The sequence below is a fragment of the Rattus norvegicus genome, chromosome 5, assembly GCF_036323735.1.
Source record: "Rattus norvegicus strain BN/NHsdMcwi chromosome 5, GRCr8, whole genome shotgun sequence".
Lineage (NCBI taxonomy): Eukaryota > Metazoa > Chordata > Mammalia > Rodentia > Muridae > Rattus > Rattus norvegicus.
In genome coordinates this window covers 131696183-131720991 of record NC_086023.1, presented here as the reverse complement: position 1 = coordinate 131720991, position 24809 = coordinate 131696183, and the positions used below count along the sequence as shown (strand labels likewise).

Genomic DNA, 24809 nt, shown 5'->3' with positions numbered 1-24809 from the left:
GGTTTCAATTGGAATCACCAAGATGCACATTTCAATATGGGAATGAAACCACCATGCAGGGTTTATGAGAGAAAACCCGAACAATTTTGTAGCCTTGAGTTGACCTTCATAGGAAAGGACCACCCATGAGATGCAGTGTCTTCCACTAGAGCAGCCAGGTCATTTGGGGCTGAGAAAGGAAGCCCAGCTGATGGACCTTCTGAGCAGCCCTCTAGCATCAATCCCTGGAAAGCATGGTGCCTAGGGGTCTCATGTGGAATAGTCCATGCCATCCCCCAGGTATCAGAGGCCCATCCTGTCCCTGTCTAGCCCTCCCTCATCCTGCTCGATCCCAGAAGTGTGTACAGGGCTCACCATGATCAGCCTGCTTTCGACAGGCCCAGAGGGTGGGGAGGATTTTCTTTGAAGAGGTTTGATGTTTTGAATCAGACCAGACACAGTAATTGCTCAACTGAGACTGTTTTGTGACTAGAATTAATTGGAACTTCTTAATTTCCTGAGACTGACTGAGTGCTCTCTGGGCCTGCCAGAGCTCTCATATCTATGGTTCTTCTATCTATATTCATCTCTCTGTGTAGCCAGTGGAAACAAACAAGAACATTGTTTTGTAATTGTTAGTGCCACATATTCAATGTGCTAGGGCCTTCTTTCACAGGTCTTTCTCCCATAATTATTGATCACTGCTTGTTTCTGGCCTAGCCCCAGCCACCCTGGAATGCTTGGACAGAGCATCGTTTCCCTGGCATCTGGCCTCTCTCCTGTATTGTCCCTCTGCCAGGAAGGTGGCTCCACCCTTCTTCCCTAGTTTGCATCCATTCACCCTGGAGGTCTGGACTCTGGTTTCTTTTCTTCTAGGAAGTTCTTCCTCCTACACTCCTTGCTGACCCCCTCCCCCTAGCCTAGCAGATCTTTCCTCTGCCAGGACCTTTATTCTGGGTAATACAGCTGTCTCTTTCCCTTGTCTTCTTGGATACAGGGACTGTGCCTTATTCCTCTGTTTCTTTCCAATGTCTAATGAGTTTTGTTGGACAGATGAGTAAATAAAAAAGTTTGATGAACATTTCAGAGGACCCACTGTGAGGGAGCCACTGAGGTCTGAACTGGCAGCGGTTTAGAGGACAGAATCTTGGTATCTTCCCTTGGCTAGCTGTACCACTCTTTGGAGCCAGCATCATCTGATTTCAGTATGGCGGCAGCCACAGGAAACCAGTCTGCTCTGGACCCAGGTTCACCGATCTCCTTATTTTTTTCTCATCCATTATGTTAAAGAGCTGTTTCCTCTTGGCTTGTAACCAGACCATAAACAAAGGCCAGAGAGAGTCATTGAGTAATTTTATGACTCTAGTTTATCCCCTCCTTTCTCTCTCTCTCTCTCTCTCTCTCTCTCTCTCTCTCTCTCTCTCTTGTTTGAAAATAGCATATTTATTAGTTGTCAGGCCAGTAAAATGTACATAGGACATACTGAAGAGTGGCCCGAAAGTATCAGGAATCTATCATTTCACAACAAGAACAGCAAATAAGAGGAAGGGAACGTGAGAGAATGATGTCTAATATCACAGCACGTGGCAGGTTGATTTACAGTCATGACAACATAGCCTTCACCATGTAACCCTTGCAACCCTTACGAGAAGTAACTCTCATTCCTCACTTTAAAGATAAAGAACTGATGTCTGGAGTGGTCACATAACTGGATTAAGGTCCTCAGAAAGTAAAACAGAACTCACACTTGGAACTTTAATACCAGGCCTGTATTCTTGCTATGACATGGGCAGGTCAGAGAGCCAAAGACCACTAGCCATTGTGGAAACCTTTGAAAATGTATATAATTACTTTCCTTAACTTCATCATAACCAGATGTCTCATAAACATCATGCCATTATAGCTCCCAGTTACAGATTAAGAAACTGAGGTCAGCTAGATTATGCAACCTATTCAGCGGGGCCCACCCACTGTGTGGCTGAGGCAAGATTCAAACCCAGACATATGTCTGTTCTTTGCATAGCACTTCTTTGTGGGTGTTTCTGAGTCCCACAGCGGGATAGAAAAGCCAGAAAGTCCTCAGTTGCTCTATAAAGGTAAAATCACCTCTCAGAGCCTTGAGGACTCTCAGAAGGGCACTGTCTGGGATGAGGCCTACACTGTCTGTTGTCAGAATCAGGTCTCCTGATTCCCAGTCTAGAGGACACTTCCTCCCAGACCATATTGCCATTCCCATCAGACCATGTAATTTCTTTTTCTGATTGGGACACAGAGCCAGCAGCCAACAAAGATCACAATCTGTCTGACTGTTCTCCCTCTGTTATGAGATGAGTCTTGGAAAAAAATGTATATCAAAGAGGAACCAGGTTAAATCACCCTTGAATGTACCAGATTGACTTGTGCTTCCCTGGTACAGTTCTAGGCTCCTCGTCTCCCCTAACTGACAAGCAAGATGGCTCCAGGAACTGCAAAGCTGGTGCATAGCCACTCCATCCACCCTGACCCCTTCCAGTCTCTAGCTCCTGTGAACACTAATGCAATTATTCCTGCATCTTCTCAGCTCCATGTTTAAATACTCTGTGGCCATCACCCAGCATTGGCCTGAAGCAGTTCTCATGTGGATTGTCCCGCCAACCTCTTACTGTATGTCCCTGCCTTTAGTACAGCCAGGGTGACTTCTCACTATTTACAAAACACCTGTTGTTCATCATTACCTACTGTTCAAGTTTGAGTTCCTTTCAGCCTGCGAACTTAGAACTGTCTCCTAGATCTAAAGGCCCTTGCCCAGACCAGACCAGTTATCCTCCTGCTACACATGTATACTTCTCCTCCTTGCCTCTCTGTCTGCAGGGTTCTCCCTTTAGTAACACATTCCAATCCCATCAGATTAACTCCTGCCCAACATTAAAGCTCAGGTGAGATGGACCTTCCAGAAGAAATCTTTACCTAAGTCAAGACAGTTTTGAATTCTCCCTCATTCCCTTTTAAAGACATTTTTAGCTACTGCTACTCTGTAGAACTTGACCTGGAACTTAGTTGGCTCCCCCCCACACACACACACACAAACTCACACACACACACTCACACACATTCACTCACATTTACACTCACACTTACATATACTCACATAGGTGTTCACACATACACACCATTATCAATATTAGCAGTAGTTGTGGCAGCATCAGTTTCTAAGTAGGCTCTTGCTGACTATCTTAGAATTTGTTTTGTAGCCCAGGCTAGCCTGAAACTCATGATCTTCCTGCCTTTGTATTCAGCATGCTGGGATTAAAGGTATGTGCTACCATGCTGATAGACATATACTTGCTTTAAATGTAAGTGTCTCTTAATCTTCTGGAATTCCATTATCACTGAGCTTATCATGCATATTTTAATTATCTCTCCTCTCTTCTGTCTCCCAAGTAGAATGAAAGCCTTAAGAGTGCTCTCTCCTCTAGCACTTTACCCCAAGTGCTGGTTGTGATTCCTGGCACACTAATACATATTTAGTTTTGGTGAAGAAGAATTGGGTGTTAAGAGATAGAAACTGTGAGCTGAGGAAGGGTTGTTTTGTTTTTTTGTTTGTTTTTGTTTTTGTTTTTTTTAGAAAAGATAAAATTTCTATTGGCAAACTATGCTGATAGAAAGGTGTGAAAGCCCATAAAATTGGATGCCAGAAAACAATGACAAACCAGCGGCAGCATCTTTCAGAGAGAACTGCACCTTGGATTTAGAATTCACTTTAGTCCATAAGCTCAAATTTCTTCTAAATAATTCCTATAACCCCCTTTGCAACAATACCGGAGGAGAGCAAAGTGGATATGGTATGGAACTGACCTTCATACATGCCTTTAAGGATTTGGAGGGACCACACCACCAAATGTTGGCAGGAGAGAGTGGCAAAGCCCATTTAAGAATGGCCAGACTTACTGATGTCATACAGACACTAAGAGAACACAAATGCCAGCCCAGGTTACTGTATCCAGCAAAACTCTCAATTAACATTGATGGAGAAACCAAGATATTCCATGACAAAACCAAATTTACACAATATCTTTCCACAAATCCAGCACTACAAAGGATAATAAATGGTAAAGCCCAACATAAGGAGGCAAGCTATACCCTAGAAGAAGCAAGAAACTAATCGTCTTGGCAACAAAACAAAGAGAATGAAAGCACACAAACATAACCTCACATCCAAATATGAATATAAAGGGAAACAATAATCACTATTCCTTAATATCTCTCAATATCAATGGCCTCAACTCCCCAATAAAAAGACATAGATTAACAAACTGGATACGCAATGAGGACCCTGCATTCTGCTGCCTACAGGAAACACACCTCAGAGACAAAGACAGACACTACCTCAGAGTGAAAGGCTGGAAAACAACTTTCCAAGCAAATGGTCAGAAGAAGCAAGCTGGAGTAGCCATTCTAATATCAAATAAAATCAATTTCCAACTAAAAGTCATCAAAAAAGATAAGGAAGGACACTTCATATTCATCAAAGGAAAAATCCACCAAGATGAACTCTCAATCCTAAATATCTATGCCCCAAATACAAGGGCACCTACATACGTAAAAAACCTTACTAAAGCTCAAAACACACATTGCACCTCACACAATAATAGTGGGAGATTTCAACACCCCACTCTCATCAATGGACAGATCATGGAAACAGAAATTAAACAGTGATGTCGACAGACTAAGAGAAGTCATGAGCCAAATGGACTTAACGGATATTTATAGAACATTCTATCCTAAAGCAAAAGGATATACCTTCTTCTCAGCTCCTCATGGTACTTTCTCCAAAATTGACCATATAATTGGTCAAAAAACGGGCCTCAACAGGTACAGAAAGATAGAAATAATCCCATGCGTGCTATCGGACCACCACGGCCTAAAACTGGTCTTCAATAACAATAAGGGAAGAATGCCCATATATACGTGGAAATTGAACAATGCTCTACTCAATGATAACCTGGTCAAGGAAGAAATAAAGAAAGAAATTAAAAACTTTTTAGAATTTAATGAAAATGAAGATACAACATATCCAAACTTATGGGACACAATGAAAGCTGTGCTAAGAGGAAAACTCATAGCGCTGAGTGCCTGCAGAAAGAAACAGGAAAGAGCATATGTCAGCAGCTTGACAGCACACCTAAAAGCTCTAGAACAAAAAGAAGCAAATACATCCAGGAGGAGTAGAAGGCAGAAAATAATCAAACTCAGAGCTGAAATCAACCAAGTAGAAACAAAAAGGACCATAGAAAGAATCAACAGAACCAAAAGTTGGTTCTTTGAGAAAATCAACAAGATAGATAAACCCTTAGCCAGACTAACGATAGGACACAGAGAGTGCGTCCAAATTAACAAAATCAGAAATGAAAAGGGAGACATAACTACAGATTCAGAGGAAATTCAAAAAATCATCAGATCTTACTATAAAAACCTATATTCAACAAAACTTGAAAATCTTCAGGAAATGGACAATTTCCTAGACAGATACCAGGTACCGAAGTTAAATCAGGAACAGATAAACCAGTTAAACAACCCCATAACTCCTAAGGAAATAGAAGCAGTCATTAAAGGTCTCCCAACCAAAAAGAGCCCAGGTCCAGACGGGTTTAGTGCAGAATTCTATCAAACCTTCATAGAAGACCTCATACCAATATTATCCAAACTATTCCACAAAATTGAAACAGATGGAGCCCTACCGAATTCCTTCTACGAAGCCACAATTACTCTTATACCTAAACCACACAAAGACACAACAAAGAAAGAGAACTTCAGACCAATTTCCCTTATGAATATCGACGCAAAAATACTCAATAAAATTCTGGCAAACCGAATTCAAGAGCACATCAAAACAATCATCCACCATGATCAAGTAGGCTTCATCCCAGGCATGCAGGGATGGTTTAATATACGGAAAACCATCAACGTGATCCATTATATAAACAAACTGAAAGAACAGAACCACATGATCATTTCATTAGATGCTGAGAAAGCATTTGACAAAATTCAACACCCCTTCATGATAAAAGTCCTGGAAAGAATAGGAATTCAAGGCCCATACCTAAACATAGTAAAAGCCATATACAGCAAACCAGTTGCTAACATTAAACTAAATGGAGAGAAACTTGAAGCAATCCCACTAAAATCAGGGACTAGACAAGGCTGCCCACTCTCTCCCTACTTATTCAATATAGTTCTTGAAGTTCTAGCCAGAGCAATCAGACAACAAAAGGAAATCAAGGGGATACAGATCGGAAAATAAGAGGTCAAAATATCACTATTTGCAGATGACATGATAGTATATTTAAGTGATCCCAAAAGTTCCACCAGAGAACTACTAAAGCTGATAAACAACTTCAGCAAAGTGGCTGGGTATAAAATTAACTCAAATAAATCAGTTGCCTTCCTCTATTCAAAAGAGAAACAAGCCGAGAAAGAAATTAGGGAAACGACACCCTTCATAATAGACCCAAATAATATAAAGTACCTCGGTGTGACTTTAACCAAGCAAGTAAAAGATCTGTACAATAAGAACTTCAAGACACTGAGGAAAGAAATTGAAGAAGACCTCAGAAGATGGAAAGATCTCCCATGCTCATGGATTGGCAGGATTAATATAGTAAAAATGGCCATTTTACCAAAAGCAATCTACAGATTCAATGCAATCCCCATCAAAATACCAATCCAATTCTTCAAAGAGTTAGACAGAACAATTTGCAAATTCATCTGGAATAACAAAAAACCCAGGATAGCTAAAGCTATCCTCAACAATAAAAGGACTTCAGGGGGAATCACTATCCCTGAACTCAAGCAGTATTACAGAGCAATAGTGATAAAAACTGCATGGTATTGGTACAGAGACAGACAGATAGACCAATGGAATAGAATTGAAGACCCTGAAATGAACCCACACACCTATGGTCACTTGATTTTTGACAAAGGAGCCAAAACCATCCAATGGAAAAAAGATAGCATTTTCAGCAAATGGTGCTGGTTCAACTGGAGGTCAACATGTAGAAGAATGCAGATCGATCCATGCTTATCACCCTGTACAAAGCTTAAGTCCAAGTGGATCAAGGACCTCCACATCAAACCAGACACACTCAAACTAATAGAAGAAAAACTAGGGAAGCATCTGGAACACATGGGCACTGGAAAAAATTTCCTGAACAAAACACCAATGGCTTATGCTCTAAGATCAAGAATCGACAAATGGGATCTCATAACACTGCAAAGCTTCTGTAAGGCAAAGGACACTGTGGTTAGGACAAAACGGCAACCAACAGATTGGGAAAAGGTCTTTACCAATCCTACAACAGATAGAGGCCTTATATCCAAAATATACAAAGAACTCAAGAAGTTAGACCGCAGGGAAACAAATAACCCTATTAAAAAATGGGGTTCAGAGCTAAACAGAGAATTCACAGCTGAGGAATGCCGAATGGCTGAGAAACACCTAAAGAAATGTTCAACATCTTTAGTCATAAGGGAAATGCAAATCAAAACAACCCTGAGATTTCACCTCACACCAGTGAGAATGGCTAAGATCAAAAACTCAGGTGACAGCAGATGCTGGCGAGGATGTGGAGAAAGAGGAACACTCCTCCATTGTTGGTGGGATTGCAGACTGGTAAAACCATTCTGGAAATCAGTCTGGAGGTTCCTCAGAAAATTGGACATTGAACTGCCTGAGGATCCAGCTATACCTCTCTTGGGCATATACCCAAAAGATGCCTCAACATATAAAAGAGACACGTGCTCCACTATGTTCATCGCAGCCTTATTTATAATAGCCAGAAGCTGGAGAGAACCCAGATGCCCTTCAACAGAGGAATGGATACAGAAAATGTGGTACATCTACACAAATGAATATTACTCAGCTATCAAAAACAACGAGTTTATGAAATTCGTAGGCAAATGGTTGGAACTGGAAAATATCATCCTGAGTGAGCTAACCCAATCACAGAAAGACATACATGGTATGCACTCATTGATAAGTGGCTATTAGCCCAAATGCTTGAATTACCCTAGATCCCTAGAACAAACGAAACTCAAGACGGATGATCAAAATGTGTATGCTTCACTCCTTCTTTAAATGAGGAAAAAGAATACCCTTGGCAGGGAAGGGAGAGGCAAAGATTAAAACAGAGACTGAAGGAACACCCATTCAGAGCCTGCCCCACATGTGGCCCATACATATACAGCCACCCAATTAGACAAGATGGATGAAGCAAAGAAGTGCAGACCGACAGGAGCCGGATGTAGATTGCTCCTGAGAGACACAGCCAGAATACAGCAAATACAGAGGCGAATGCCAGCAGCAAACCACTGAACTGAGAATAGGTCCCCTGTTGAAGGAATCAGAGAAAGAACTGGAAGAGCTTGAAGGGGCTCGAGACCCCAAAAGTACAACAATGCCAAGCAACCAGAGCTTCCAGGGACTAAGCCACTACCTAAAGACTATACATGGACTGACCCTGGACTCTGACCCCATAGGTAGCAATGAATATCCTAGTAAGAGCACCAGTGGAAGGGGAAGCCCTGGGTCCTGCTAAGACTGAACCCCCAGTGAACTAGTCTATGGGGGGAGGGCGGCAATGGGGGGAGGGTTGGGAGGGGAACACCCATAAGGAAGGGGAGGGGGGAGGGGGATGTTTGCCCGGAAACCGGGAAAGGGAATAACACTCGAAATGTATATAAGAAATACTGAAGTTAATAAAAAAAAAAAAGAATTGAAGACTCAGAAATGAACCCACACACCTGTAGTCACTCAATCTTTGACAAAGGATCTAAAAGCATCCAGTGGAAAACGATAACATTTTCAACAAATGGTGCTGGTTCAATTGGAGGTCAGCATATATAAGAATCCAAATAGACCCATTGGTATTGCCCTGTACAAAGCTCAAGTCCAAGTAACCAGATACACTCAAACTAGTAGAAGAGAAAGTGGAGAAGAGCCTTGAACACATGGGTACAGGGAAAATTTTCCTGAATAGTACACCAATGGCTTATGCTCTAAGATCAAGAATCGACAAATGGGACTTCATAAAACCACAAAGTTTCTGTAATGCAAAGGACACTGTCAATAGGACAAAATGGCAACCAACCAATTGGGAAAAGATCTTTACCAACCCTACATCCAATAGAAGGCTAATATCCAATATATACAAAGAATTCAAGAAGTTAGATTCCAGAGAGCCAAATAACCCTATTAAAAATGGGGAACGAGCTAAACAAAGAATTATCAACTGAGGAATATTGAATGGCTGAGAAGTACCTAAAGAAATGTTCAACATCCTTATTCATCAGGGAAATGCAAATCAAAATAACCGAGATTCCCCCTTACACCAGTCATATGGCTAAGATCAAAAACTCAGGTGACAGCAGATGCTGGTGAGGATGTGGAGAAAGAGGAACACTCCTCCATTGTTGGTGGAATTGCAAACTGGTACAACCACTCTGGAAATCAATCTGGCAGTTCCTCAGAAAATTGGACATTGCACAACCTGAGGACCCAGCTATACCATTCCTGTGCATACACCAAAAAGATGCCGCAACACATAACAAAGACACATGCTCCACTATGTTCATAGCAGCCTTATTTATAATAGCCAGAAGCTGGAAAGAACCCAGATGCCCTTCAACAGAGGAATGGATACAGAAAATGTGGTACATCTACACAATGGAATATTACTCAGCTATCAAAAACAATGACTTTATGAAATTCATAGACAAATGGAAGGAACTAGAAACTATCATCCTGGGTTGGGGATTTAGCTCAGTGGTAGAGCAGTTGCCTAGCAAGTGCAAGGCCCTGGGTTCGGCCCCCAGCTCCGAAAATAAGAAAAAAAAGAAAAAAGAAAAAGAGAAAATATCATCCTGAGTGAGGCAATTCATTAAAAAAAAACAACAACAACAACAAAAAAACCTCACACGGTTTGCACTCACTGATAAGTGGATATTATCCCAAAAGCTTGGATTACCCCAGATACAATCCATAAAATTCATGAAGCTGAAGAAGAAGGTCGACCAAACTGCAGATGTTTCAGCCCTTCTTAGAAGGGGAACATAAATATTCATAGGAGGAAATATGGAGACAAAGTTTGGACCAGAGACTGAAGGAAAGGCCATCCAGAGACTGCCCCACCTGGGGATCTATCCCATACACATACAGCCACCAAACCCAGACAATATTGCTGATGCCAAGAAGTACAAGCTGACAGGACCCTAATATAGCTGTCTCCTGAGAGGCTCTGCCAGAACATGACGAATGCAGAGGTGGTTATTCACAGACAACCATTGAACTGAGAACAGGGTCCCCAATAGAGGAGTTAGAGAAAGGATTGAAGGAGCTGAAGGGGCTTGCAACCCCATAAGAACAACAATACCAGCCAACCAGAGCTCCCAGGGACTAACCAACATCCTAAGAGTAGACATGGACAGACCCATGGCTCCAGCTGCATATATAGCAGAGGATGGCCTTGTTGGGCATCCATGGGAGAGGAAGCCCTTGATCCTGCCAAGGTTCGACACCTCAGTGTAGGGGAAAGTTGTGGGGGAGGTGGGAAGTGGTTGGTGTATTGGGGAACACCCTCATAGAAGCAGGGGTAGGTGGGATGGCATAGGGGGTTTATGGACGGGAAACCTGGAAAAGGAAAACATTTGAAATATAAATTTAAAATATCCAATAGAAAAAAAAAAAAGAATGGCCAGACTTGGGGTTGGGGATTTAGCTCAGTGGTAGAGCGCTTGCCTAGGAAGCGCAAGGCCCTCGGTTCGGTCCCCAGCTCCGAAAAAAAGAACCAAAAAAAAAAAAAAAAAAGAATGGCTAGACTTGGGAAAGCCCTGGCTTCTCCGTCTCATTGCTCATTGCAGAGAATACTCTGCCGGTCTTGCTGAGCCAGAAACCATCATGTTTTAAGGTGATGGGCTCAGTCTTGGTGTCTGTGGGCAGAACATCCGGTTCTTACTATGATCTCTCTAAGGCTCTAGGAAGTCTGAAACAAAGATCTACCACCTGGTCTACTCCTTGCTAGTCCCTCCTTCTGAGGCTATCTCCAGGGCCTCTCAAGTTCTCTGAGAAGTAACTGGGGTTCACTAGAACATCAGTAGGCTGGGTCCTAACTCATGCCACTAGCATATGAGATTTTCAGTTCACAGTAGGAACTCTATGACTAAGAGTGACAAAAGGCTAGTGTGAGCACTTTAATATGGGGAAGGGGTAGTTTGTACATATAGTGAGTGGGCCTCCAATATCCGTGGGTTCTGCACTAGAAGATTCAACTAGCCATGGATAGAAAATAGTTTTACAAAATTGAGTCTGTACTGACTGTTTACGGATAATTTTCTTGTTATTATTTCCTAAAATACAGTATAACACTGACTTGCACGACACTTACAATATTTCGGATATTATGTTATCTAGAGATGAGTTAAAATATATGTTGAGGTAGCTGGTGACTCATACTTTTAATCTCAGCACTTGTGAGGCAGAGTCAGGAAAACGATTCTTTGTGAGTTTGAGGCCAACCTGGTCTGCACAGCAAGTTCAGGACTGTCAGGACTACATAGAGAGACCCTGTCTAAAAAAGACAATACATATATACCTTGAAGTATACAGTAGGATCTATGTATATATGCAAATACTATAACATTATACACAAGAGACTAGAACACTAGAATATCAGGATTTCTGGATTCTGGTAGCATCTTGGAACATCAAGGAACAACTGTGTTCATAATTTATCTTATCCTTTTCCTGATTTGAACATTCTCTACTATAATTCTTTCTCTGAGAGAAATGAATTGATTTTAAAACTCAAAGGATAAAAACTAGTAAGTTCTATCAGAATGTCACAGACCCAATAAAACAAGTTTGAGATAAGCTAAAACTAGTGAATACATTTTCTTTACAAAGAAATCAAGCAAGGTGGAAAGTGGCTCCCAGTTTTCACTATGGTGAACTTAAGGGAATATTTTTTGGGAAGCTGGGAGGAAAAGCAGTTTATCAAAAGCAGGGAGGTAGATGTAGAAGGTAGGGGTGGGTGGGGCGGGGAAGATGGAGGGTCAGAAGAAAAGGGGTGAGAAGAAAAAGAAGAGGGAGGAAGGAAGGGAGGGAGGTGAGAAGGAGTAATAAGTAGGGAGAGAAAACCACATGATTGGTGAGGAGGGACTGGAGAGAAGAGAGGGAAAGAGAGAAGAAAGACAGAAAATGGTGAGTAGAGCAAAGAGAAAGTGAGGGAGAAGAAGCTAGGAAGTACAGGTATGGTGGTAAATGAGAAAGACAGGAGCACAAGTGGGAAGGACATGGGCCCCGGGGCCTAAGGGAGATTTGGGGCCTGAAAGCAGCAATTGAGATGTCTATGTCCATATGAAGTGCATGTGAGGGTCAGAGACAAACCAAACAGACCAGAGACACCACCAATAGAATCTTCTACATTCCTCCTCATCCCAGAGACTAGCACTTTTCTTAGGTGACATCAAACTTTTGACCTGCCTAGAAAACCCTCTCGTTTGATGCCCCCAGCTAGATGAAGGCTGGTCTAAATATAGTAGGGACCAGGCAAGGATACAGGCTTCTTCAGTGTAGGGCACAGCAGCTGTAGTACCCCCAATGATATAACTGTAGAAGGAAACCTCTAGGGTATAGCAGTATGATGTGTGATCCAGAAGCCCACCAAGGAAACGCCGGCCAGTTCCTGCTTTCACAGCATCCCGGTTGAAGGATGTGCTAGTCTGTGAAAGATAAAGTTGGGAAGAAACAGAGAATGAGACCAGCTCTTAGACAATAAGCAAATCCCATGCCTCTAGTTCTTAGTTTCCTCATCTGACAAATGGGATCTGCTTCCCCATCTCAGTTATTGTGAGGACTGGTTAGTCAACAAATGTATCGGAAGCATCCATAAGGGTTTCTGGGGCATAGATACCTGTAGGAATCTGAGTGGGACTGGTGAAGGAGTGAAAAGGAGAGAGGGGGTACATAAACTATACTATGATTATAATGAGAATGAAATGTTCAACATGATGATACTGTTCCCTGACTAGTATCATGTTTTAGTTTTAAAAGAACTCATTGAAATAGGTGTTCATTTTTTATTTCTCTGTAGATGAGGAAACCACAGATGAGGAAACCGCAGTTCACAAATGTATAAGTAAGCAAATCAGCATAGATGTGAAGTTCACAGATGTGAACTTAGTGGCTCCAGGTATCCCTACGAGAGAAGTGAATTCATGTCCAACAAAAGCTAGGGAGATCAAGGATGCTCCTTTTGTACACTGTGGCCAGCACCCATTAGGGAAAACAACAAGGGAAGCAGGCTAGACTTAGGTCTTCTTGTTCAGACATGTAAGTTTTGCTTCCCACCGTTTGATAGCTAACAGCTGCCCTTTTGGTGGTCCTCAGTTTCTGTGTAGTAGAGGTGAAGGCAAGTGTAAAAAGGTCATAGAATCTCCAGTGCAAAAGCTTTGAAATCTATGTGGTAAGACATTAACTCTCCCATTTTGGAGCCAGTTCTTGAGAGTCAGAGAAGAGATAGGAATGGAACTGGGATAGATGATCTTGAGGGCAGCCCAGAGCTCCCGAAGAAGCCAGGATACAGAAACATCACCAGGAACAGAAACATGGCCCAGATGATGTCTGTTCTGTAGATCCAGGAACCTTAACTCCTGTGAGTATCTCAGACCTATGGCATACCTTCCAGTAAGCTATCGGCTGCAGCCTGCTCTGAAATCACCATCATTGCAAAGGCTCTATAGGTTCCTACGCAAACAAATATTTTTGTTCCATAGCTGCTAATGGGCAGATGCCTGTTTGATTCTACATCCTAAATTCTAGGTGACTTTGCAGTAGATTCTCAACTTTTCTAGTCCATAGGATTCTCTTGGTTATAAAAATGGACGTGCTAAACAACCTTCAAACCTCCTTTCTAGGCCTGACATCCAAAGACTGCAATTCACAGAGCATCTTACCACATACGGAAATCCATCATCCTCACTAATGTCCAGCCTGAAGCAATGAGCAGGTGAGTTTTCAGCTCATCAACTTCAAAAATTGCCATGACCTCTGTGGGCCTCTTCCCAACTGCCACATGGCAGTAACAAGGCCCAGAGATTTAGTATCAAAACAAAGGGAAAAGAACAAAACTATCCCAATGTCCCAATAGTGCATGTTGATGTCTCTCCTCATCTTCTCTCCCTGCTTTTTTCTGACGTTGCTTTGTGCTACAGAATTTCTAACTTCCTCCTCCCAGCCTGTCCCATCCACTTCAGATGCCTCTGAAGGTTGTTGAGGTCTTCTCTGCCTGCAAGGGACTTTCATATCTGTAGCTGCATATGTCTTCCCAGGAAGCAACAGTGCAGGCTAGGTAAAAAGAAATATACTCACCAATTACTGACAAAGAAATTGGGGCCAAGAAAGTCACGGAAGATGAGAATGGTGGGTGTATAATGCCTTGAGCAGACACATTGTTCTCCTGCTGGAAGAACTTGGGCAAGTGAAAACAGACCACAGGCTAGGCACGAAACAAGGAGACCGTGTGATGGGTTGCTTTGCCTTGTTAATGCTGGAGTCAGAGACACTAAACTAGGTGACAAGTCAGGCCAAACACTCCCCTGTCAGGCCAAATGAAAATGAACCAGAGGAGAGGGAGGTGTGGGAGGAAGAGGTGCTGAGGCACCCAGGGTGGGGACTGGCTATGCCAGCACTTTTCACTTACATAGGAGAAGTCCTCGGCATTCTGGCAAAGGAGTTTTGGGAAAATGGACTGCCTTTGGAACCTTTCCTCATCCTCAAAGATGTTGCCATACATGAAGCCGTTCATCATAGTGGAGTGGGCATGGATGTCAATATAGAACTCTAGGCTTGTTTTCTGTTGAAAGAAAGGATAACAAATGAGAAGGCTGGGCCTACAGAGCTGCCTTAAAGGAGGCCACACTGTGCACATCCTTTCCAGCTGGCTGCTTTTGTTTTTTTCTTTGTCAATAGACTTGACAGCTATTTGCAATGTGATTGGAGGGTAGGAGACAGGTGAGGATCGATTTCTGTTCATTTTTAACTAATGTCTCCTCAATGTCAGGAGGCACCACTGGTAGCATGTGTCTTTTAGAGGTCTTCAAGAAATGAGGGGTTTGTGGTATTTTCAACTAAGTTACTTACATAGAACATGATTTGGCACTTTGAGAAGTTATTATCTGATTATTAAGAAACACCTTCCAGGAAATCATTGTATGTACATTAGCCATTCCTGTGATTTTGTTTTAACTTCCATCTCTAGCTGAGGAGTCTGAGTAAATTGTGCTCCTACTTTGAGCCTTGGGATTTAAAAAAACCCTTTTCTTTTAATTTTGAAGTTATAATTACATCATTTCTCCATTCTCTTTCCTCACTCCAAAGCCTCCCATATATCTCTCCTGCTCGCTTTCAAATTCATGTTCTCTTTTTACATTAATTGTCACTTCATGCATACATATATTAGTGTGCTTTTGCCCAGGAAGACTTTCTCCTACTCCGAAGATTCCTTAGCTGTAGTTCTTTGTATAGGATCGAAGCTCGTGGTCTTTGCCCTGGTTCACTTTGGCGTGTCTATTGTTCTTGTTCAGTTCATGTTCCGGCAGTCATGCCGGTGAGACTTTGCAGGTGTGGCTTCTGACATTACTAGGAGATACAATCTCACAGCAAATCCCCTGGCTCTTAAACATCTTTCTGCCCCATCTTCTGCAATGACCCCTGAGCCTTAGGTGCTGGAATGTTTTGTAGATGTATCCGGGACTCCATAATGCTGCGCTTTGATTGGTTGTGGTTTCCTATAATGGTCTCCATCCGCTGCAAAGAGAAGTTCTTAGATGAAGGAGAGGTGAGGAGTACACTGCTCTGTGGGTATGGGGAGGTGAGGAGTACACTGCTCTGTGGGTATGGGGCAGACATGTAGAGTGTATTTTGGAAGTGGTGGCTATTATGACTCCAGTAGCCTTAGATAGTTGGGTATAGGGTATTTTGAATCTGAGAAATACATATTTTGATTCTAGTCTTAGAGTTCTACTGGGAAGGAAACCCAGGGGTAAGAATTGTCATCCTTTCGTGTGTATCCTAGGCATGCTGGGCTCCATTCTAGAGACTTCAGTCATGATGACTTAATTAGCTCTTTCATTTAACCTTTTGTCATGATGTCTCATCTTTTCCCCAATAACAAAGGAACAGTTCCTTATTGGGGAGGCTTTGTAATCTGTAAATGACATTGCTGAGACTGTCTGCATACATGGTTAAGACACTTCCTAGCTTGATATGACATTATTTATTAAATTCTCTGAAGGTGGAGGGTTGCCTATAAGGACTTAATGTCTATAAGTACAGGATGCTCAGGACTGTCAGCAGAATGATGACAGCAGGTACCACAACAGAGTGGAGGAAACTAGAGGACTTTTAGGACATTAGGTCTTTAGTGTCTCTCAAATACAATCATCCTCCTCTTTCTACATGTCATAAAATAATGATGATAATAATAATAACAAAAAATAATAATAAAATAATAATAATAATGGTAATGATGCCATTATAATAATAAAGCCATTATCATTGTCATCTCCATCACCATCACCACCACCACCACCATCATCATTATAATTATTATTATTATTATTACAAAGACCTAAATGTGAAAAAAAGATTTGCCTGAGCTCACAGAATATTGGGACCAATGCCCAGGACTCTCGCTTGACTCCTGACAAAATTGACTTGTCGAAACTGACTAACACTAGCCATGTTGGTTACCTAACCCTCTTCTTTCTGGTTTCTAGTCCTAGAGAAGAAGAAAAGTCCACATGTAGGAGGATTCACCCTCCTTGGGACTCTTTCAAATGAAGTTACTGCCAAATAAAATCCATGTTGCTTCTAGAATGTGGGCTTGATGACTGTCATTTCATTTGCCTCAGAGTTGGAGTGAAGAATTATGTCTTTCTGAGCTCCTGGTTCTCTGGGTAGCATACAGTCTCTTCTGAGAGCAACATGATGCAGCTCTCTGTGTGATATTAAACTCATCATTTTCGGTTTTGGAGGAGGAATACACAATGATCCAACAGGAGCCCCATAAAAGCCATCTTTGCAATTTTATTTTCTTCAATTGTCTGTCTTTTCCTCTGAGCTTCTGATGAGCTGCAGAGGAAAGGAAGAGGGAGACAGATGACTTGAGAAATGTGTGAGGAAAAACTACAGTTTATATCTCTGACTGCCAGAGACAGAGAAGACTTGGAAACCAGTCTCTCTGACCTATCTCCAATCAGACCGGAGTGGGGACATTTGTGCCAGGCTGGCTGGCAACCTGGTGACAGAGCAAGAAGTAGAACCAGGCCCCTCTGACAGCCACTTGGGTATGGTATCTCTTGTCCCACAAATCTCACATTCTCACACCGGGAGGCTAATGTGACTTCACTGTAAATTACCAGCAGATAAATTTCAATTGGTTGACACATATGGTTCAGAAGTTAAAAGTCGTGTAATATTTTACAGTGAAAAACATTCCTCCCACCCCATCCTGCAATCAAACAAACAGTTTTGCTATCAAGTTAGCACGAACTCTTCCAGAGGCAGTTTGTGTATAAACAAGGAAATAGTGTCCCCACTCCAAAATAGTATGTTCAGGTCTTTCCTTTCTTCCTCCTGTGACTTAGAAATTTTTTTTCAATGCATAGTTGCTTCATTCTTTTTCACAGTTAATTAACTTCCTATCTGATGGACATATAAGGAGTTTCCAGTCTTTTTTCTGTTACCATTGGTGCTTTGATGATGGACTTTGCAAATACAGCAGTTTATACAGATGCAGTTATATTCTGGATTCATAGAAATGAAATCACTAAGATCGCACATGCATGAGCATACACACATATACATACACACACATGCACACGCATGAGCACACGCACGCATACACACACATTTGCACACATGTAATTCTAATGAATACTAGCAGGATAGCAGGATCCCTTAAAAGGGCTGGTATACTCACAACAGCGTATCAGGGCCTAATCACCTTGACAACATGGATACATTTTTACCTTTTGAAATTTATCATTTTTGATGGGTGGGAAGTGATATCTAAGATTAGTTTTAATGTGAATTTCTGTGACTGCAATTATCTTTTATTATCTAGTTAAACTTCTTCTCATACATGTAAGAATTATTTGCATTTCCCCTGAAATGGCTGCTCATTTTCTTTGCTCAGTTTAGAATTGAGTTACTAGGCTCTCTCTCCCTCCCTCTCCCTCCCTCTACCTCCCTGTCCCTGTCCCTGTCCCTGTCCCTGTCCCTCCCTCCCTCCTTCCCTCTCCTCTTCTCTTCTCTCCCTCTCCCTCTCTCTCTCTCTCTCTCTCTCTCTCTCTCTCTCTGATTTACTGATTTATAAGAAGCTGTATATTACACAAATTCACCTTTCTGTGTTAAAGAAAATACTTTTTCATTCTTTTCTTTTTATGTTACTTTTACTAGAACACCCCTTCATGAACGAACTTTTAAATGATTTTTTTCTTAATGTAATCACATTTATCATCCTTTTCTACGGGGTTTCTGACTTGACTTCTTTTATCATTTCTTTTTTTCCTTGTTCCGTTGTTTACCTTTAAGTATTTTCACTTGTGTTTAGATGGGTTGGTTGGTATGAAAGAGAAGGGTTTTCAGAGAGGGATAACTAACACCAAAGATGTTTGAAAAGGTCTTGTAGAAACGTATTATTCATTAGGCACCACTCATATATAGCTTCAGGCTGGAAGCTTTGTTTCTGTTGGCTAGTTTTCCTAGACCAGAAGATGCTCTGTAGCTGTGAATATTGTGAATTGCAATATGACCAGCACCACAATGTTATGAAGGTAACCACCATTATGTGACCAGGTTTGAGGTCCACTTCACATAAGGAAATGTATGTATAGTATTGTTAATTTGGCCAAGAACTTAGGCTTGAGCAGTTCCCCAAGGGTGAACCACATTTAACTATTCTCCTAACTGTTCCTAGTCTCCAACTTCCTTCCGAATTCCTAGCTCTCTGTCTGACATTAGTGCAGTTCTCAGACCTCACCAGAGAAATATTTTTTGTGGAGTCACGATAGGCCAGTGTGCAAAGAATAAATGCATGGAATGTTCAACCATAAACAGGGCATCTTATCACTCCCTGCTATTCCTGACGCGCAGGAACCATTGATGAAGAGTGGCCAGCAAGACTGTACGTGCCGGAGGTTGGGAAGGAGTAGAGCAAAACAGTGTCATCTGCAGTCAGGAAGTCCAAGCAGCTTAGGACTACCCAAGACCTACAAGACCAAGGCAGTCAATATCCTAGCATGGAAAGGGGAGGAGGCATCAGTTTTCTTTAAGAGTATAGGACACCCATGTTCCAATGGATGGCCCTACATCCATGGGAGTATGGGCAGCACAAATTGAACTCAGTGGGTTATTGAAAAAACAAAAAAGGGAATGAGAAGGTGTGGGACGATCTGGACGTCTTTAGGAGAAGAGTCAGGGGTAAGGATGATCAAAATACATTATATGCATGCATAAAATTGTTAATAAAATATCATAGACATAAATACAAAATAAATGGTGAATGGACGAGACACAAAGAGCCTTCGTTAAGCTTCATTAGTTCTCATTATCAATGAATGTAACTCATTCATTTTCTATACAGCTTTGTGACTGGGCCTTGATGCTTACTTGTTACTGCAAGCTCAATCTAAGTGATGAGATTTCCTATGATTTCCTTAGGAAGAGGCCCAGGTCTGGTCCAAATTTTCTCCTTCTCTTGCTCAGTCAGTCTACTCGCACAATCACGTCTTAATAGAGTTCCCTGCTGTTTTAAAGTGGTCTTTCCATATGCAAACACTTCCACTGCTGTAGTTCAGACTGCTCTCCAGTTCTTTATTGCTTACAGGACAGAGACCAGGTCTGGGTTTATAGTTCTTCATTACTTACAGGATAGAGACTTTTAGAGCCCCTGCATGATCTGGTTTCTCATCAGAATCAGCCTTCATCATTTTCTGCCACATGGTGCTATCTGGAGAACCTTGAACCACTGTGCTCAACATCTTTATCTCTGAATCCACACGATAGCTATTCCTCTGCCTGGATACTATCTATCTAGTTAACTCTTCCCAACCTTGAAATGTAAGGCATAAGCTGACAGATGTTTGTCCGTCCTGTTTTCTTGGGGGCCGGGGGACAAGGAAGACAGTCCCCATTTTCTCTTGCTATTTAGCTGGGATCAAACAAGATGCAGGCTACAATAGACACTGCCATGTTGGGGCAGGCCATAACATTTGCATATGATCAACCAAATTTGTACTTCCTGGAAACTACCTGTAACAATTATAATGTCATAAGAAAAAAAATATGCCTATTGTCAGGTCCCAAAGAAAGGTTGGGACAAGTCTCACTCAGTACTTGTGGCTCATCCATCCCAGTACTTCTCATCCTGCCCTCTACCCTGAGTCTCTCCAGCACAGGGGTAGGCTTCCTTCTCCCAGCTTTTCTTTACTAAGTAACTCAGCCATTTTGGTTACATGCTTCCTCGGTTCCCATGCATCCTCTTTGCAGCTTTCTCTTCTTTTTCTCCCTCACTCTTCCCCACTCCTCTTCTCATGGCCCACTTCTGTCTGGACTCTTCTAGATGCCTCTGGCTGTTCTCTCCCTCACATCTACAATAAAACTTTTAACCACACCTAAGAGAGCTCCTGTTGTGTTTTACTTACCCAGGTTCCTGAATCAATACTTACATAAAAGTGGTCAGGAGGCCTGCATCTGACTGCCAAGTGAGGCATGAATGAACCTTTAGTATATCACAGCCACTGACACAGTATTATTCATTTTGTTTAGTACAAAATCTTGGTTTAGAATGCTTTATTTTGCTGAGTGTGATGGTGGTACGTATCTGTCATCCCACATACTTAAAAGAGGTGGAGTTCAAAGATTGCAAATTTGGGGCCAGCCTAAGCACCTGAAGGAAATGTTGTCTAAAAATGAGAGAGGAGATAGAGAGAGATAGAGGAAGAGGGAAAGGGAGAGAGATATATTGGGATGTATCTTGTTGGTAGAACAGTTACCTAGTACGCTCAAGGCCCTGGGTTCAATCCCTGGTAGTGTACCATCTCCTCAAAGGCCTTATTTTATGCCTTTGGCTAAGTGATTAGCCCCCTTCACGATCTTGTAATTCTTTATTTCCATCTCTCATTCAGATGTGAAGTCTGTGATGGTATGGATCATATATTAGCAATTTCATAAAACCCACAGGGTCAGAACTAAAGTTGGTATAGAGACTGTTATCAAAGCTTGCTGAAGGAAGGAATGAGAAAACCAGCTCAGGAATGGACAAGTGAATTAATGAATGAGCAAACGCATCTTCAGGTCTGTGTGGGGTCTTTTTCCTCCTGTTTTAGCAATCAAATGTCTTATTTTCTGTGGCCATGCTACACAGAGCAAGGGATCTGTCGCAGATGCGGGGCCTTTAATTATAACTTGGGAATGAGAACAGAAGTGGGCGAAGGGACATCTCTGTTCTTTCCTCCCAAACTTAAGAACCTTAATTAAAACCAAGTGATGAAGGGCTGTCCCCTCGCCAGCAGCCAACAGCTCGTCCTGCAATCAGGGGCCTAAAGAGTAAATTAAAATCAGTGCCAATAAAATTAAAACTACCTCGGGGCATATTTGCAACATAATTTAGTGTGGAGTTCATTTTCTTTTGGACACCAGGGAGCAACTGGGTTTTCATTCTGTGTTCTGAGCTGCTTCGTCTCACTCTGCACAAGCCAAAGCCTGAGCTTGGTGCTCTGACACCGTGTACAATCCTTTGCACTGGGGACTGCTTTAGCGTTTATCGCATATTCAGTCAAATGGAGGGAGACCTAGGGAACTGGGCTTCTGGAGTGGCAGCAGGGATTTAGTTGATGTGTGGTTGGGTTTGGGCAATGATGGACTGAGAAGGGTGAATTCTGTTAACCTTCTTGATTTGAAGATGGAAGAATGGACAGGTGAGATGGGAATCCAGGGAGACTGACCACAAGGTCCCTTTCTCTGTTTCTGTGTCCTCAGGAACTTGCAGTCTAGCAAGCAGTTGCTTGATCATAGCCAAGCACATGCCATGCAGGATCCTTCCCCTCTGAGCTGAAGAACTGTATGTCTGGGCATGACTGGCCTCAGATACTCAAAGGGGCTTTGAGGTGAGTGTGTGTACAGAATGAGGGAGAAGTGTTCCAGAATAGCCTGATAACTTCCCAGCTAAGATTCAGTCCCAAGATGTTATTCCTGAGGAACTCAGGCAAACAAAAACAAACAACAAAAACATTTAAAATTAATAGACATATCTTCCATTCAATTATTTTAAAGGTGGAAATTTCCTGAAAGTTGGGAAAATTGAAGACTGCTTACTAACCAAGCAGCTGGACACGTTGGCACACACCTGTAGCTTAAGGTGTAAGGGTCACTTGAGAGCAGGTTTAAAGCTTGCTTGACCATGTCTCAGAAGACAAATAGTCAAATGAACCCAACACTGTCAAGGTTTTCTATCTTGTGTGGCATAACTTTCTGAAGTGGCATGGTGATATCTTCCTCTGTCAGGTATGACCTAAACATGGCTGAACTTTTTCTGCCACAAATGGGGAGAAAGGTCACATTAAAAAAAGCTGGCAGCCAGCCTAGGGAACCATGGAGCTAAGCCTTGGGACTCCATCTCTTGCTCTCTCTGTCTCCTACTGCCAGCCTAGCAGAGCCTCCTGCACTTTCTTAGGCGCTCTCACAGCTCTATCTCCAGCATCCCTCGTCCCTTCCTTTTCCACATGGCAATACCTTGCCCATCAGTTAACGTTCAGTCCAAATGGTCTCATGAGGGACAAGTCCCTTTAAAAGCTATCAGTTAGTAGTACCCTCCTCTGAAGTCTTAGAGGTTTTTAAACGTCCTTTCACTCAAATACTCATTAATTAACTAATTAGTTCCTTGAGAATGTTTACTGTGAGTTTCCTATGTGCTAAGTGTCATCATAAGACCTGGGGGTAAATGAAATAGATAGTAATGTACCAGGTGGGGATCACAGCCACAGTCAGCAGGTAGGCAGGGGAGTGGCTGGCCACTGTACTGTTAGGGATGTGTTAGATGAGTGACTGGGGAGCTACTGAGAGTAAAATAACAACACAGACTTGGTACGTGCTGTGCTGGACACTCAATCTTCACACAAACTTATCAGATAGAAACACTACTTAAAAATGAGGGAACTCTGGAACAGAGGCTAAATCACATGCAGAGGGAGTCCTACATCACACAGTGGTAACCGGCAGAACTCAAGCCTCCTCCGGCTCCATAGCTCATGCTTTCACTGACACTTCACATCACAAACACTGCTACCATTCATGGAGCACTTCCTAGGTCTGGTCCTGTCGTCACTCTTATATAATATATGAGGTAAGTGCTGCTGTCAAACAGGAAACTGAGGCAAAGGGAACTTGCAAGTAAGTCTTACTGACCAGGAACTGAACTTCTGATCTCAAGTTATCCCGAACAGCCCAGCCTCCCTTTGACTCAGAAGAATAAACTCAGGGCCAGGGTAATCTGTGAGCATGATGTTTTCAAGCAGGAGAAATGCCCCACTCACAGCAAGATGGGAGGGAAACCCCCCTTTTTTCTACTTATAATTTATCTCTTACTGCCTAACTTTTCTTAGAAGTGAAAAGCCAGACTTGCATGTTACTGCAGACATACTACATCCTCTTTCTAAGGATCTAGGGAGGCCCATGCCCTCCTGGGCAAGAAGGAAGAGACTTTTTCTGCTTCCATTTTCCTCCTTTACCCCTAGGCCTGGAAAAAGCATAGAGACATGAGGCTTGAAATTGAGGTGGGTGGGTTTGTTTAAGTAGGACCTCCTCATTTCTGCTTTCTCCTCACCAGTGACTGGTGGCCCCAGTGATGGCCATGGTAATGACAATGTCCATAGAAGGGTGAATGCAGAGTGATTCAGAAGGTTCAGAGACTGGACCCTAAGTGTCAGTTCTGCGAAGGGTGAGCCTGATGATCTGTAGAATCAGTTTCCTTTTCAGATTCTCTGTCTGCCCCATGGAGACAAAATTCCTAACACACAGGATTGTGTGAAATTATATGGTACAGACAGGTGCTGTGCTTAGCACAGGGCATATGATCTTCTTGGAGCTTAAAACCTGGTAGAAAAGATGGACATTCTACCTGAGGTCTCATGTATGATGACAGTTTGGAGGACCAAAGGAGAGGAGCAAGTGCTACAGCAGCACAGAGTTGAGAGGAGCTTGGGGATCCAACTTAGTTAAGTGTACATTTTTTCCCTTACTCAATAAGCAATGTATTGCCAATAACTGGTGTCTTGCACATTTATAGAGTTTGTAAGCCATTCTCATAACAATTAGCTCATTTAACTCAACAATCTACAAAGGAAATAGATCATGATCTGAGCAAGAGCCCAGACACTGTGGTTCACAAAGATCTCCTAAGGCTGAGCTGCAGTTCTAACTCATTATATCTGAAGCCTCTGTGTAACTCTCCCCCACGGGGGCCACAGCACATGCCTGCTCCTGCAGAGAGAATGCCAGGATTGTCTTTGGGAGGCTGTAGCTTGAGTGGGAAGATGAAGCAAAAATAATCAAGAAAACTTCAGCTAAGAGGGGACTGAGCCATAGTATATAAACCCATGAGAGCTAAGGGACATTTTAACTTGATAATTAAAAGTTAATGTTGCTTCATTAAAAACCAAGGGGTGATGAAACTAAGGCACCTTTGGGCACACATTAAACACTCAATAAATAGTTGTGGTCTGGATCCTTGGGGGAT

General features: G+C 42.3%; 1 protein-coding gene across 1 annotated transcript in view; it reads right to left on the bottom strand.

The window, feature by feature from the left end:
• Agbl4 (AGBL carboxypeptidase 4) overlaps positions 1-24809 on the bottom strand; it is a 1279356-nt gene that overhangs the window by 41915 nt on the left and 1212632 nt on the right. The window contains 2 exon segments of the mRNA NM_001350232.2: positions 12570-12732; positions 14712-14864. Of these exon segments, the coding sequence (NP_001337161.1) occupies positions 12570-12732; positions 14712-14864 (316 nt within the window).